Raw genomic sequence first — 14,457 nt, 5'->3', positions numbered from 1 at the left:
AAACGTGACCAGATGTAGTCAGTGAATTCAAAACATCAGTAGTTTTCTCAATGAATAAATTAATATAATCCTAGTTTCTATGTGAAAAGAAGGTAATAAAATATTGCTATCATTGTTTGAGTGAAGCCCCACTGATTGGCCAGTGGTCTGTTGCTACGTTCAAACGGACTCGTGTTTACCGAGTTCACGGGAAAACGTCACATGTACGCCCCGCTGTGGTGGCAGTCACAGCGTCTGGAAGCACGACTTGTCGAGCACGAGGTTGACCGATATGGCGATATTTAGAGAACCTGGACGGCCGACGGCTGATTTAATGCAGATATCATTTCAGTATGTGGCGTAGAATTGTAGAATTCTCTACAGAATGATTTAAAGAGTTGTACAAATATCTTTCAGTTCAAGGAAATGTATAAAGAACTATTCGACTTTATGAAGTTGAGTGGTAACAGGTTTCACTATGATTTTTCTCATGTTACTGTAAGCATTGATTGTTAAATATGTGTAATTGACAGACCATCTATTGTTTTGACCATCTATTGTTTTGAGTAAGGGGGCAGGCTGAATAAGACTTTCTTCTCCCTCCTTTTCACACATGGAATGTGCAAATTGAGAGATGCTTTGATTATTAAATACTTTCTTTTCCCTTTTATGGAGCTGTGTATTACCATGAACGGAACAAATAAAAATATATATATACATCGAATAAAAAGGTGACAGAAGAATTATCTCCTTTAGTAGATCTGCACTATACTTATTATTTGAAACCAACAAAATGTATCAAACTAAATAAATTGATACAAAGAAAAAAAGAAAAAGTATGGAATCAAGTGACACACGGCTATCCAAAGATGCTGATTATTTCTAAATCAAATAATAGCAGCCTGATTTATCGGCCTCTCACTCCCTGTGATGTGTATTTTAAAGATGGAAGTTTGTGAGTATTGAAAATGTAGTCTTTTCTAGTTTTATCTTGTATTTTAGGTGATTTCCTATAGTTTTCATCTTGTATTTTAGGTGATTTCCATAGTTTTCATCTTGTATTTTAGGTGATTTCCATAGTTTTTATCTTGTATTTTAGGTGATTTCCAGTTTTCATCTTGTATTTTAGGTGATTTCCACAGTTTCATCTGTATTTTAGGTGATTTCCACAGTTTTATCTTGTATTGTTTATCTTTTAATTTAGTCTTTTAACCGTTTACTCCTCGTCATTGGAAATGAAGGCAAAACCTCAATGTTTCCTCAATGTATTTTAAATAAAGGTTTGATATTCCCAACGGTCTCATCTTCTTCCTCTGTCGTTACGACTCTGCATTTAGCTAGCTAAACCGCTAGCCTCTGTGGCTTTGAGACGCGTCGTCCGGTCGCCTAGCAACGCTCGCCAAGCAACTGTGTCCTCCTCACGACGTCAATAGACGTGGAACGGCAAAGCGCATCGCTCGGTCGACTTCCCTGCGAAACGAGACCACGAAACTCGCGAGTTCCGTTTGAAGGCAGCAAAGGTCCAAACTGAAAAGTCACCTACGGGCACGATAATAAAAAAAAAACAATATCCATTAAAAACACATTTTCAATATGAACAGGATGGAAAGAGATTCCAAAACCGGCCGTACTTCTACGAACGGGCCTGTGGGCCGACGGTAGAGATTGTCCAGTGGCGTTCCGGTCCGGTCCGGTCCGGTGGCATGGCGGATGTCCATTGGCATCGATATCATCAACACAAATTGGGGGGGAAACCAATTGTCCTGGTTGTTAAGTAGCAACGTGTTCAAGGCAAGACGGGGCTGACTTGGGATCAGCTACTGGACGCTGAGGTCCACGTACAGCCAATCAGCAGGGAGCTTCCTCCACCCAAGTCCTCCTAAGTTACGAAGACACACACACACACAGACCTAGATGTGCGTATGGTAAATGGTAAAGTGGTGCATTTATATAACAGCTTTTATCCCAAAACGCTTTACAATTTCTCCCACATTCACTCACACATTCACACACCGACGGCAGAGGCGCCCGTGTGCAAGGTGCCAACCTGCTCATCGGGAGCAGTTAGGGGGTTTAAGCGTCCCGAGGAGCGGGGATCGAGCCGCGGGGAACCTCCCGGATTACCACAAGACGGCTCTACCTCCCGAGCCTCCGTCCCCCCCCCTATATAAATATAAATACACGGTCCGGTAAACACAGTTTCACTTGCAGTTGTAAACCTCTGTCCGCTCGCTGCAGGTGTTGCACTTGACGTAGCAGCACCACAGGAACTTGCAGTTGCACTGCCAGACGCGCGAGTACTGGTGCGTGTCGTGGCCCCGCCCGCAGCACATCAGGTCGCAGCTGTTGGGCTGGTGGGCCGTCTTGTTGCAGGCGCGCCCCTGCGTCCCCGTGCTGCCCGTCAGCGGGTCGGCCTCGCAGTAGTTGGGCGACTTCTCGATGTAGACCAGGTCCGTGTCGGTGGGCTTGCGGTAGGACTTCTTGAGCTTCAGGAAGGTGGGCCGCTTGTTGCGACTGGCGCGGACCGGCTCCACGTGCAGCGCCTGGTTGTAGCGGTCCTTCAGCACGTAGCCCAGCTGGCGGAACTTGGGCAGCGTGGTCCAGCAGGTCTTGGTGGTGCAGGAGCCCGACACGCCGTGACACTTACACTCCAGACGCATGTTCTTCTCCAGGATCTGAGGGGGAGGGGAGAGGAGACACGGTGAGGAGAGGAGAGGAGAGGAGACACGGTGAGGAGAGGAGAGGAGAGGAGAGGAGAGGAGAGGAGAGGAGAGGAGAGGAGAGGAGAGGAGAGGAGAGGAGAGGAGACACGGTGAGGAGAGGAGAGGAGAGGAGAGGAGACACGGTGAGGAGAGGAGAGGAGAGGAGAGGAGACACGGTGAGGAGAGGAGAGGAGAGGAGAGGAGAGGAGAGGAGAGGAGAGGAGAGGAGAGGAGAGGAGAGGAGAGGAGACACGGTGAGGAGAGGAGAGGAGAGGAGAGGAGACACGGTGAGGAGAGGAGAGGAGAGGAGAGGAGAGGAGAGGAGAGGAGAGGAGAGGAGAGGAGAGGAGAGGAGAGGAGAGGAGAGGAGAGGAGAGGAGACACGGTGAGGAGAGGAGAGGAGAGGAGAGGAGACACGGTGAGGAGAGGAGAGGAGAGGAGAGGAGAGGAGAGGAGAGGAGAGGAGAGGAGAGGAGAGGAGACACGGTGAGGAGAGGAGAGGAGAGGAGAGGAGACACGGTGAGGAGAGGAGAGGAGAGGAGAGGAGAGGAGAGGAGAGGAGAGGAGAGGAGAGGAGAGGAGAGGAGAGGAGACACGGTGAGGAGAGGAGATGAGGAGAGAGGAGAGGGGACACGTGAGAGGAGAGGAGATGAGAGGAGAGGAGAGGAGAGGAGAGGAGAGGAGAGGAGAGGAGAGGAGAGGAGAGGAGAGGAGAGGAGAGGAGAGGAGAGGAGAGGAGAGAGAGGAGAGGAGACACGGTGAGGAGAGGAGATGAGGAGAGGAGACAGGGGGGGAGAGGAGATGAGGAGAGGAGACACAGTGAGGAGAGGAGAGGAGAGGAGACAAGGAGAGGAGAGGAGACGAGACGAGGAGACACGGTGAGGAGAGGAGAGGAGAGGAGAGGAGAGGAGAGGAGAGGAGAGGAGAGGAGAGGAGAGGAGAGGAGAGGAGAGGAGAGGAGAGGAGAGGAGAGGAGACACGGTGAGGAGAGGAGAGGAGAGGAGAGGAGATAAGATGAATTAAGATGAGTTAAGATAAGATGAGTTAAGATGAGATAAGATAAGATGAGTTAAGATAAGATGAGTTAACATGAATTAAGATGAGATAAGATAAGATGAGTTAAGATAAGATGAGATGAGATTAGATGAGATGAGATAAGATTAGATGAGTTAAGATAAGATGAGATGAGATGATATGAGATACGATAAGATAAGATGATACAAAATAAGATGAGATAAGATAAGTTTGCTGTCAACTAAAAACACACTTCTTCAATCAATATCGGTTATATTATATGTTACAATAAATCGGAATAACTATGAGTAACAGTAAAAGTAAACAGTATACACAAGAACAATAAGGGCTTTAGAAAGATTGCACCCTAGAAATATTTATTCTCTTGTGCTGTTCACACAAGAATCAGATTTGGGCCTTTTGGCTTGCAGTGTGAACACAGCCTTTGTTACAAAGGAGAATGAGCTTTCCTTATAGATGTATTTTTAAAAATGTATTTCGGAATATCCTAAATGTCCGATGTTTTAGCTAGCATCTTTGCCATGAACAAAATGCACAGTTGTACAGCCCTGGCCTATTCCTATTTTATAATTATATTATATTCTACTGTGCTTCAAAGTAATTTTATTTTATATTCCATTTTATTTTATTCCACCTTTACATTTTTTATTCTACCATAATTGTCTGTCCGTCAATGTCAGACCAAAAACAACCAAATCAAATTCCTTGTATGTGAAAACTATTTGGCAATAAAGACCTTTCTGATTCTGATTCTGATCAGTTCAAGTTCAGCAACCGAAAAATCGATCTCCACACCGGGTGAAAGAGGGACGAAACAGAATAAGGTGAATACAAAACACCGGAATGGATTCCTGGGTGAAAAGCTTAGGACAAAGACTTTAAAAAAACGTCCTCAATTCAGTATTCCTGCTGATGTTTTCCGTAAAGGGATGCACCGATCCAACTTTTTCAGTCCCGATACCGATACTTGGGTATCGGCCAATACCGATGCCGATCCGATACCCATTGTCCAAATATTTTTTCCAAAACAGTTTAAAAAAAAATTATCCACGTTTTTTTTTATATTAAAATATATTTTGTTTTTAAGAATTGTAAAGGATCACAAGTGTGTTTTTCATTTGTTGTAAACAAAGACAGAAAATAAACTTCATTCATTCAATTAATAAACTGTATGCCTCACTGTCACTGTGTGGAAGAGACTGGGATCATTGTTTTGTGCAACAAGGCAACATCAGGCTTGACTTAAAACATTACTTTCCTAACTTAGTGAAACTAAATGTAACAAATTAACACATAGATATAAATGTACTGAATGGTTATTTTTATTTTTATTTATTTTTTATCCGATATATATATATATATCTTTTACCGATACCCGATCCAGCTATTTTACTGATATCGGTGGCCGATACCGATACCAATATCGGATCGGTGCATCCCTAAATCGGGTTTGTTTGGAAACACGGCATGCACTGAGTTCAGAGTGAAGGCCTTGTAACCATGTGTTCAGAGTAGGGATGTTCGATATTGGCTTTTTTACCGATATCCGATATACCGATATTGTCCAACTCTTAATTTCCTATACCGATATCAACCGATACCGATATATGCGGGGTTTCCCCAACAAAAGAACTGAATAATTTCAGGTAATTAAGGCTATGTTTAGACGAGCGTTTTGTGAACAGAAACCGCAAAAGTCGTCTTGCGGTTTCACTTTTAATTTTGCGTTTAGACGAGCGTTTTGGGGTGGAATTCTCCGTGCAGACGACGCTGTAACAACTCGAGACAACGGAGCCCCGTTGTCACACGATTGGCGCATATGTCAAATGACGTGCTGTGAAGACCCGCCCTACTCTGCCTCTGATTCGCAGAGTGTGGGTGGGGAATGTGATTGGACCAAAGCAGAGTCACTCACAGACAGTGGGTCCAGTCATAATAGTTGTGATAGCCGCGGGACAGATTCTTGTGTCTTTAAAAGTACTGCCAATGTAGCCTTCAAGTGATCTCCGTTGATATAGTCAGACATACTTGCTTTGTTTACGTCTCGGCTACTGGCGCTTACCTGCTACCTGTGACGTAAGCAGTACGCGCGACCAGAGCCGTGACAACCCTTTCGTCATCGTTTTAACAGATTTATACGGTTTGACAGTTTAGACGAGAGCGCAAAGGTTTTGCGTTTCTAGGAATTCCACCCTGGAAGGTAGTCTCACTTTTTTGCGGTTTCACCCCGTAAAAACGCTGTTTCCGTATAAACGAAAGGCACATCCGAAAAAAAATTTTGCGGATTCACCTGCTAGCGTTTCCGTCTAAACGGGGCCTAACATTACATATCTCTTGTTGTGGAATTAACACAACATTATGCATACTTTTCACAATAAATAAAATGAGAATTTGTTCTTACTTGCTTGCCTGGGTTAATAAAGGTTAAATAAATGTCGGGTATCGGTAAAAAAAGAAAAATATATATTGGATAAAAAAAATAAAAAATAAGAAATAACCATTCAGTACATTTATATCTACCGTACTTTTCAGACTATAAACCGCAGCTTTTTTCCCCATTTTTCGACCCTGCGGCTTATATAACGGTGCGGCTTATATGTGGACAAAACCCGAAAATCGAAATATTGCTTTTTTTACTGCATTGAAATGTTATTTATCTGTTCCCTTATTTGCTAAACTTAATACAACTTGTAAATGAGTTAATGTTATTTGTCCGACAGTATTGTGTCCCAATGGGAGTCATTCTCTGTAGAGGTGGGAACTTAAAGCTCAATATAAGAACGGCCATGCACCACCACTCACAGAATCGAGAAAGAGCAATCAATCTGTCAATCCTTTCCGCGTCCGGGCCGGGTGAGGTTTCCCGTGTTGAGTCAAATTAAGCCGCAGGCTCCACTCCTTACATATGGTAATTAAACATTAAAACACATGCAGCTTATAGTCCAGTGCGGCTTATATATGTACACATCATTCAATTTAGCTGCTGCGGCTTATAGTCAGGTGCAGCTTATAGTGCGAAAAGTACGGTATGTGTTAATTTGTTACATTTAGTTTCACTAAGTTAGGAAAATAATGTTTTAAGTCAAGCCTGATGTTGCCTTGCACAAAAGAATGATCCCAGTCTCTTCCACACAGTGACAGTGAGACATACAGTTTATTAATTGAATGAATGAAGTTTATCGGTAGGCCGATAATATCGGACATGCCTAATCGTAACCATGTGTTCAGAGTGAAGGCCTCGTAACCATGTGTTGAGAGTGTACATTCTTTTTACTCTTTACATTTCAAATGCAGACCTACAAAGTACAAATCTCACAGGTCCAACCATTTTAATTAGTATATTTGTTTCTCTGGCCGAACGAACGTTATTAATCGTGCGGCCGCTCTTTATTTAAAAACAGCCAATCAAATCCACATCAATGGAAAATGAACCCGCCCATACCCATGCTGATTGGTCCTTGTGCAAGACTAGAAAGCGGGGATCTTTGATTAAACACCTGCTATCAGAAGAATAGACAGTCAGAGTGACAAGCTACAGAAGATGGCCACAAACGATAGTACAAGTGATGAAGAGGACAAAACGGAACATTTCAATGCCCCAGAATAAAAAAAGTTTTTACTTTTACTTTTTAGTACTTAAATACATTTAAAAGTAGAAACTTTTTTACTTTTACTCAAGTGTGTTTTTATCCAGTACGATTTTGAGACGGTACCCATACTTTCACTTAAGTATATTTTCTGGGTACTTTTTACACCCCTGGTCCTGAATGAAGGCATCGTAATAACCATGTGTCCTGAGCGGTTCAGAGTGAAGGCATCGTAACCATGTGTCCTGAATGGTTGAACAAGTCGAGACAAAAGTATTTTAACATTCCAATTGATCTGAAACATTCCACAGATCTCAGACGGGCTATGTCACTGGCATGTGTACCTGTGTGTGTCATTCCTGTAGAGATGAGGCTCGCAAATACCAGGACGATTACATAAAGTCGCTCTAAAAGATATTCACCACCCTTTCTTTTGGTTGTTGTTGTTGTTGTTGTTTTTGTACTGCAAATCTATGAAAAGTATTCAATCACGGTGTAAAATACAATTTAAAAACACAAGGTATAAAATGTTTAATCTTTGAATCTGAAAAAATACAGAATATTTTAAAAGTACTCACAATGTCTAGTGATTGATTTCCAAAATTGGCTAAATTAAACATAATATCTGTAGATAGATACTATATCTATATATCTGTACATATCCCTTACCTACTCTTACTAGTTACACTGCTGGCCAGTATGACTTACTACCATAGTGTCTTTATACCTATTACATACTGTACATATTAATACTACAACTCTGTACATACATCTGATTAGCACTATCCTCAGTAGTACTCATTTATATATTGTATACCCTGTTTAAATCACCTGTACATTGTATATTATTATTGCACTTTACTGTTACATTTGCACTCTGGTTGGATGCCAAACTTATTTTCGTTGCACTATACTTGTGCTGCATGATGACAATACATTTGAATCTAATCTAATCTAATCTAATCTAATAGCAAGAACACAAGAATAATGCTATTTATTCAACTTTATATATATATATATATATATATATATATATATATATATATATATATATATATATATATTTTTTTTTTTTTTTTTTTTTTTTTATACTGTTTGAGTCCACATTTTTAAATGTTTTTGGTAAGAATATAGGACAGGCACATATAAGCACTATGCTTCAGTCTGTACCTTTTCAGTCACTGTAAAAATCAAATATTGATAAATGATGGTGTATATTGTATTGTGTGAGATGATGACTGAAAAAATAAACTACTACTCTACTACTACTATTGCTGATGTGATTATGCTCCTTGCCACTGCACAAATGGCCTTCTGTATTTGTACTTGATTTGTATGTTTTTTGTTTAATGCCCTTGTTTTTATGTTGAAACTTGTTGTGTGCCGTGTTGGTCAGGACTCCCTGGAAGAAGATATCTTGTATCTCAATGGGACATTCCTGGATAAATAAAGGATAAATAAAAATTAAATAAAAATAACACATTTTAAAAATAAAACACACACACACACTGAACTTGTTTGAATTCACAGAGGAACCCGATGAACTTGACTGTGAGGAGCTGAGCCGAGTCGTGACGTCCCTCTCTGCAGATAGAGGCGTCTGAAGGGGGCTGATTGGCAGTGATGAATGGTCTTTTCAAGGTTAGAGTCGACCTTTCGGTGCGTTTGGCAAAGCGCTCGGTCTACGCACTCAATCTCCCCGTCCCTGAATGAATGACATCAGCCAACCCTCCTCCTCCTCCTCCTCCTCCTCCTCCTCCACAGCGAGTCAGTGGGAGCCCTTCCTCACTCAACCTCCTTCTAATTATTCCTCTCTCATGTGCCATTAGACATGGTGGAGTCTCCGGGGTAATTGTCAGAAGCCTGTGATGCATATAGCTTAGCATGGCCGCGCCTCCGTTCCCCGATAGACGTTTAATTCAAAGGGTCCATTGATGTGGAATGTTTGTAGAATGGAACCTGAGTAATCCAACCAGTAGCATCTTTTTTACATCACTGTTTGTTCTGCTCAGGAGACATTCCGAACAGAGGTGCTCACTCCTGACATCATGTGAAATTAAACATGAAAGGCTCACGGGGTAACAACCACTGTTCAGAAGATGTTGGGCTCTAGAATGTCTACTTGAAGGAATTTACAAGTCTACATTAAGGAACACCCCCCCCCCCCCCCCCCCCCCCCCCCTCTGACTCTTAATAATAAACACTGCACAGACTCTGGTACAGTGTGTTACTATGGTTTGGACCATGTTTACAATCATCACTATTACTACTGTTGTCTGATTGAATCCTGCCACTCACTACTGTTCACTACTACTGTACTACCGTCATCACCATTATCATTATTACTTTGCACTTTGTTTTATGTTCTATTATTATTACTACCTATCCTACCTGTACCCCCCCCCCCCCCATACTGCTGTAACACTTGACTTTCCCCAAGGGGATTCATAAAGGAACACTTGATAAAATAGCTCTGTCCTGAGTACTGAACCAGCCATTATAAATGTAACAGGAAACATATCACACACGACAATGATCAATCAAAGCTCAGTGATTTTGTATAACATCCAAACGAATTCCAATGGCGTTTCTCTTGTAGAATATAGTTAAAAGAGGAGCTGAGGACCTCTTTGAAATGGTGAAGCATCAATACTTATTTGACTTGTGTGTAGGGATGTCCGATATTATCGACCGATATTGGCATTAAAATGTAATATCGGAAATTATCGGTATCGGTTTTCAAAAAATAATTAATAAATTTATTTTCTTTTTTTACATTTATTTAACCTTTATTTACCCAGGCAAGCAAGTAAGAACACATTCTTATTTAATTTATTGTCAAAAGTATGCATAATGTTGTGTTAATTCCACAACAAAAGATATGTAATGTTAATTACCTGAAATTATACCGTTTTTTTGGGGGGGAAACCCAGCATATATCGGTATCGGTTGATATCGGTATCGGAAATTAAGAGTTGGACAATATCGGTATATCGGTCAAAAAGCCAATATTGAACATCCCTACGTGTGCGTGGTATTCAAGCACACAACACACCAAGCGATCTAAAGATGTTAGAGCGACCTCGCTGACGCTGGAGACCAGACAAATGTCCCGCGTTCACGAGGAGGATGAGGCTCCACCAGGGACGTCCCTTCAGCCCTCTGCTCTACTGACTGGACCTGCCCGCGTGAATACTTTCCCTAAGCCAGTTGTACTTTTGCGCGATCTGATTGGCCACTGACGTCTCTGGTCATGTGACATGTGCGCCAATCGTGGGGCGGCAAGTTCTGTGCCTATTTCCGGGTCTACCAGCCTGCAAACTACCTAACGCCTAGTTTATCACTGGTTAAGCTTAGGCAACTCTTTCGAAGTTGGTTAAGGTTAGAGTTTGGAATCAGGGCTGGCGTTCTATCGCCCTGCTCTAAGACTAACTTTAACCTTAACCAACTTCGAAAGAGTGCCTAAGCTTAACCGGCGAAAGAACTTGCCGTCCCACGATTGGCGCACATGTCACATGACCAGAAACGTCAGTGGCCAATCAGATCGCGCAAAAGTACAAATGGCTTAGGGAAAGTATTCACGCGACCTGCCCCCTCGCGTACATAAACAGGCATTTCAGCACTGTACATTTTATGAATGAGATATCATCCATCGTTGTCTCAACTGTTGTTTGTCTAAATATTTTACATGTGTTTTTTATGTACTTTTTATGTACTTATTTTAATATATATTATAATTTTTTTAATTTATTTATTTAATATATATATATATATATATATATATATATATATTTGGATATATACTATGACCATTTTGGACCATATATATATATATTCTTTTTTTCCCTTTCAGTTCTGGCTTCATAATTGCCCCTTGGGTATAAATAAAGGTTGTTTTCTGTATTGAGTTGAGGAGCCAAGCAGCTCCATGATCCTAATCTGTTATAGAACTCATACACCTCATGATTTAACACGTCTGTCATGAACAACGGTATTAGTTCCCTCATCGGCACAATGTGCATAAATCTGGCGTCAAAGGATTCTCAAGATCGAGTCGTCACTGAATCATCTGCGTTAAAGACTGTTTCTGTCACACACACACACACACACACACACACACACACACACACACACACACACACACACACACAGACACACACACACACACACACACACACACACACACACACACACACACACACACACACACACACACACACACACACACACACACACACACACACACACACACACACACACACTACCATTCATGATAATGAAGATATATGACTGAGCAGAATCAACGATGTGTACAGTATGTGCCAATTCTTACAATTATCATAATTAAAAAGTCATAATACTTTCCTAATACCTTGGATAATGTACCGTGGATGATTGATGAGTGTGGTTTTATCTTCACGACGCCATGGCAACCCAACATGTCCCCAGCGCGTGCCCGCACAGAGCCTGATCCTGTGTACGACTGGGCCGGTTTGCATCCTAGGATGATCTTTTAGAAAACTGAAAACCTGGAGAACTTGACAACTCTGACTCTTAACTCATTCAACGGCAGTCACGAGTATAGTCGGGTTAACTCGCCAACCGTTCAGCGCCAATCACGAGTATAGTCGGGTTTTAATCGTTATTTCTTTTATTAGCGATATCCATTCATTTTCATCCATCCAGCCTGGTGTTATCAATGGGAATGGGTCTGAGCTCGCAAAAGGGCAAATACCGCAAGATTAGATAATCAGGCGAAAAATGACAACGTGTTTAGTGTATTCCACTAAAGGGCTATTATCGCATCTTTTCCTGGGATTACTAAGTAAGAATCACCAAAACTATACTCGTATTCAAAACGGTATAAAACTAAAATGTACGGATGAAAAAACAATCTGTTTTGTGCATGTTGACTGGAAGCAACTCACTGACAATCGACGGGTGTATTAGACCCATAGCTATAATATAAGATATATTTTAAGCACTCGCAAATCTTATTTTTATTATTATTATTATTATTATTATTATTATTATTATTATTATTATTATTATTATTATTATTATTATTATTAAGATAAGATAAGATAATATATTTCTTTATTGATCGCCTTGGGGGAAATTCGGGTGTCATAGCAGGGGGAGGGGAGGTACGGGCATTCAAATGATCTGAATATAAACATATGAGAAAAATAAACAGTGTAAACAAAGGTGCAGATGAGGGTCTGTCTGTATGCCCTATCAGTTATATTACATTTTACAATAAATATGGCAATAAATAATTTGAATATATACTATGAGTGAGAGTAAAAGTAAACAATCTACACAAGGTGCAGTATACTTGTTCTATGTTCTATTATTATTACTACCTACCCTACCTGTACTCCCGCCATCCCCCCCCCCCCCCCCCATGCTGCTATGACACCAAAGGGATCAATAAAGGTGATCAATAAACACTTGACTTGTCTTCATGGGGAGCCTAGGAGCCAACAGAGAGCCATCCCCCGACCGTAATCAGTTTTGAAAAGATATCGCCGTAGGCCGCCTGTCTACTGTACACACGGTTAACAGCAAGTACACTGAGACCGTTACACTGCTGCCGTCCAGGTAAAGAGGCCGGTCAGTAAGCCGAGAGGTTGTGGGTTCGATCCCCGGCTCCCGAGAGGAGGGTATATTCCAGCTGTGAGCTGCTAAATGGCTGCTTTTTTATATAGCGCTTTTATCCAAAATCGCTTTACAATTTGTTCCTCACATTTTACCCATTCACTCACACATTCACACACCGACGGCGGAGGCGACCATGCAAGGTGCCAACCTGCTCATCGGGAGCAATTAGGGGTTAAGTGTCTTGCTCAAGGACACTTCGACACGCTGCCCGGGAGGAGCGGGAATCGAACCGCGAACCTCCGGATTGCCAGACGACTGCTCTACCTCCCGAGCCACTGTCGCTGGTGACAGAAGTGTGGCTGGTATTACATCTACGGTGCCCGCCATCCTGCCTAAGTGCCCTTGGGCAAGGCACCGAACCCCAAAACTGCTCCAGGGGCACTGCACTGGAGGCGACCTTTGACCTCTCTGATAAAATGTATATATATGTGTGGGGGACTGTGTGTATGTACGTTAGGGGTGGGAATCGCCTGAGACCTCACGATACGATACTATCGCGATACTTGCGTCACCAGACACCACTATGACGACATCTCATGACACCAGACACCACTATGACGACATCTCCTCTTTCATTTTTTTTTTATTTTTTTTTATTGATATTTTTCCTCCGATTTTCTCCCATCCCAATGTTAGTCGTTATGCCAATTCCCAATCCCCTTCGCTGCGCACTTACCCCCCACAGTCGGTCTGGGAGAGTGGAGGCTATCACGAAGCTTCTATCCCCAGGCCATCAGGCTGCTAAACGAACAATGAATGAACACTACACAACAACAACCACCAAACGCACATAGCACACACATCCACACGCACACACTCACTTAAACAAACACACTGTAGCACCCACTCCACACACTTTATAGCACACACCCACTTTAAACAAACACACTGTAGCACCCACTCCACACACTTATAGCACACACCCACTTTAAGCAAACACACTGTAGCACCCACTCCCCACACTTTATATTTATTGATGAAGGATTGCACTACAACTCGTACACCTTACTGTAAATTGTACCTAAATTGTACCTCATCCCATTTCTGCTTTGCACTAGATAGTACTGTACATTAGTACACTGCATAGTATTGTATATTATATGGTAACTCAGAACATTGTACATATGTCTATACCGAACACTGTGACCTCATTTTCTACTTCTAAATTACATGCTATACTATGTTATTTGATACTATCTTGTCTAGCACAGTCTCTGGAGCGTAACAGTAAGAAGCATTTTGTATGAAAGTATTCTGTACTTCTGTATGACAACTATTAAAGAAACTTGAAACTTGAAACTTGATACGATAGTATTGCGATACTAAATATATCGCAATATTATAATTTTTTTTTTTTTAATCTTTTTCAACTGCAAAGTAACACTTTGTCAACATGTTTTATCTAATAAAATAAAGTTCAGTCTGTTCATCTCACTTCAATAATTTTTATTGCAGAACATGGTATTTTCTCAAGCAGACGGATGTCAACA

General features: G+C 41.7%; 1 protein-coding gene across 1 annotated transcript in view; it reads right to left on the bottom strand.

The window, feature by feature from the left end:
- Nucleotides 1-1,196: 1,196 nt before the first annotated feature.
- wnt7aa (wingless-type MMTV integration site family, member 7Aa) overlaps nucleotides 1,197-14,457 on the bottom strand; it is a 32,306-nt gene continuing 19,045 nt past the window's right edge. The window contains exon 4 of the mRNA XM_084317572.1: nucleotides 1,197-2,654. Coding sequence (XP_084173698.1) covers nucleotides 2,181-2,654 — 474 coding nt within the window. The 3' untranslated portion in view covers nucleotides 1,197-2,180. The remainder of the gene's footprint in view (nucleotides 2,655-14,457) is intronic.

This window comes from Notolepis coatsorum (assembly GCF_963971535.1).
Source record: "Notolepis coatsorum genome assembly, chromosome: 6".
NCBI lineage: Eukaryota > Metazoa > Chordata > Actinopteri > Aulopiformes > Paralepididae > Notolepis > Notolepis coatsorum.
This window is presented reverse-complemented; position numbering and strand designations above follow the sequence as displayed.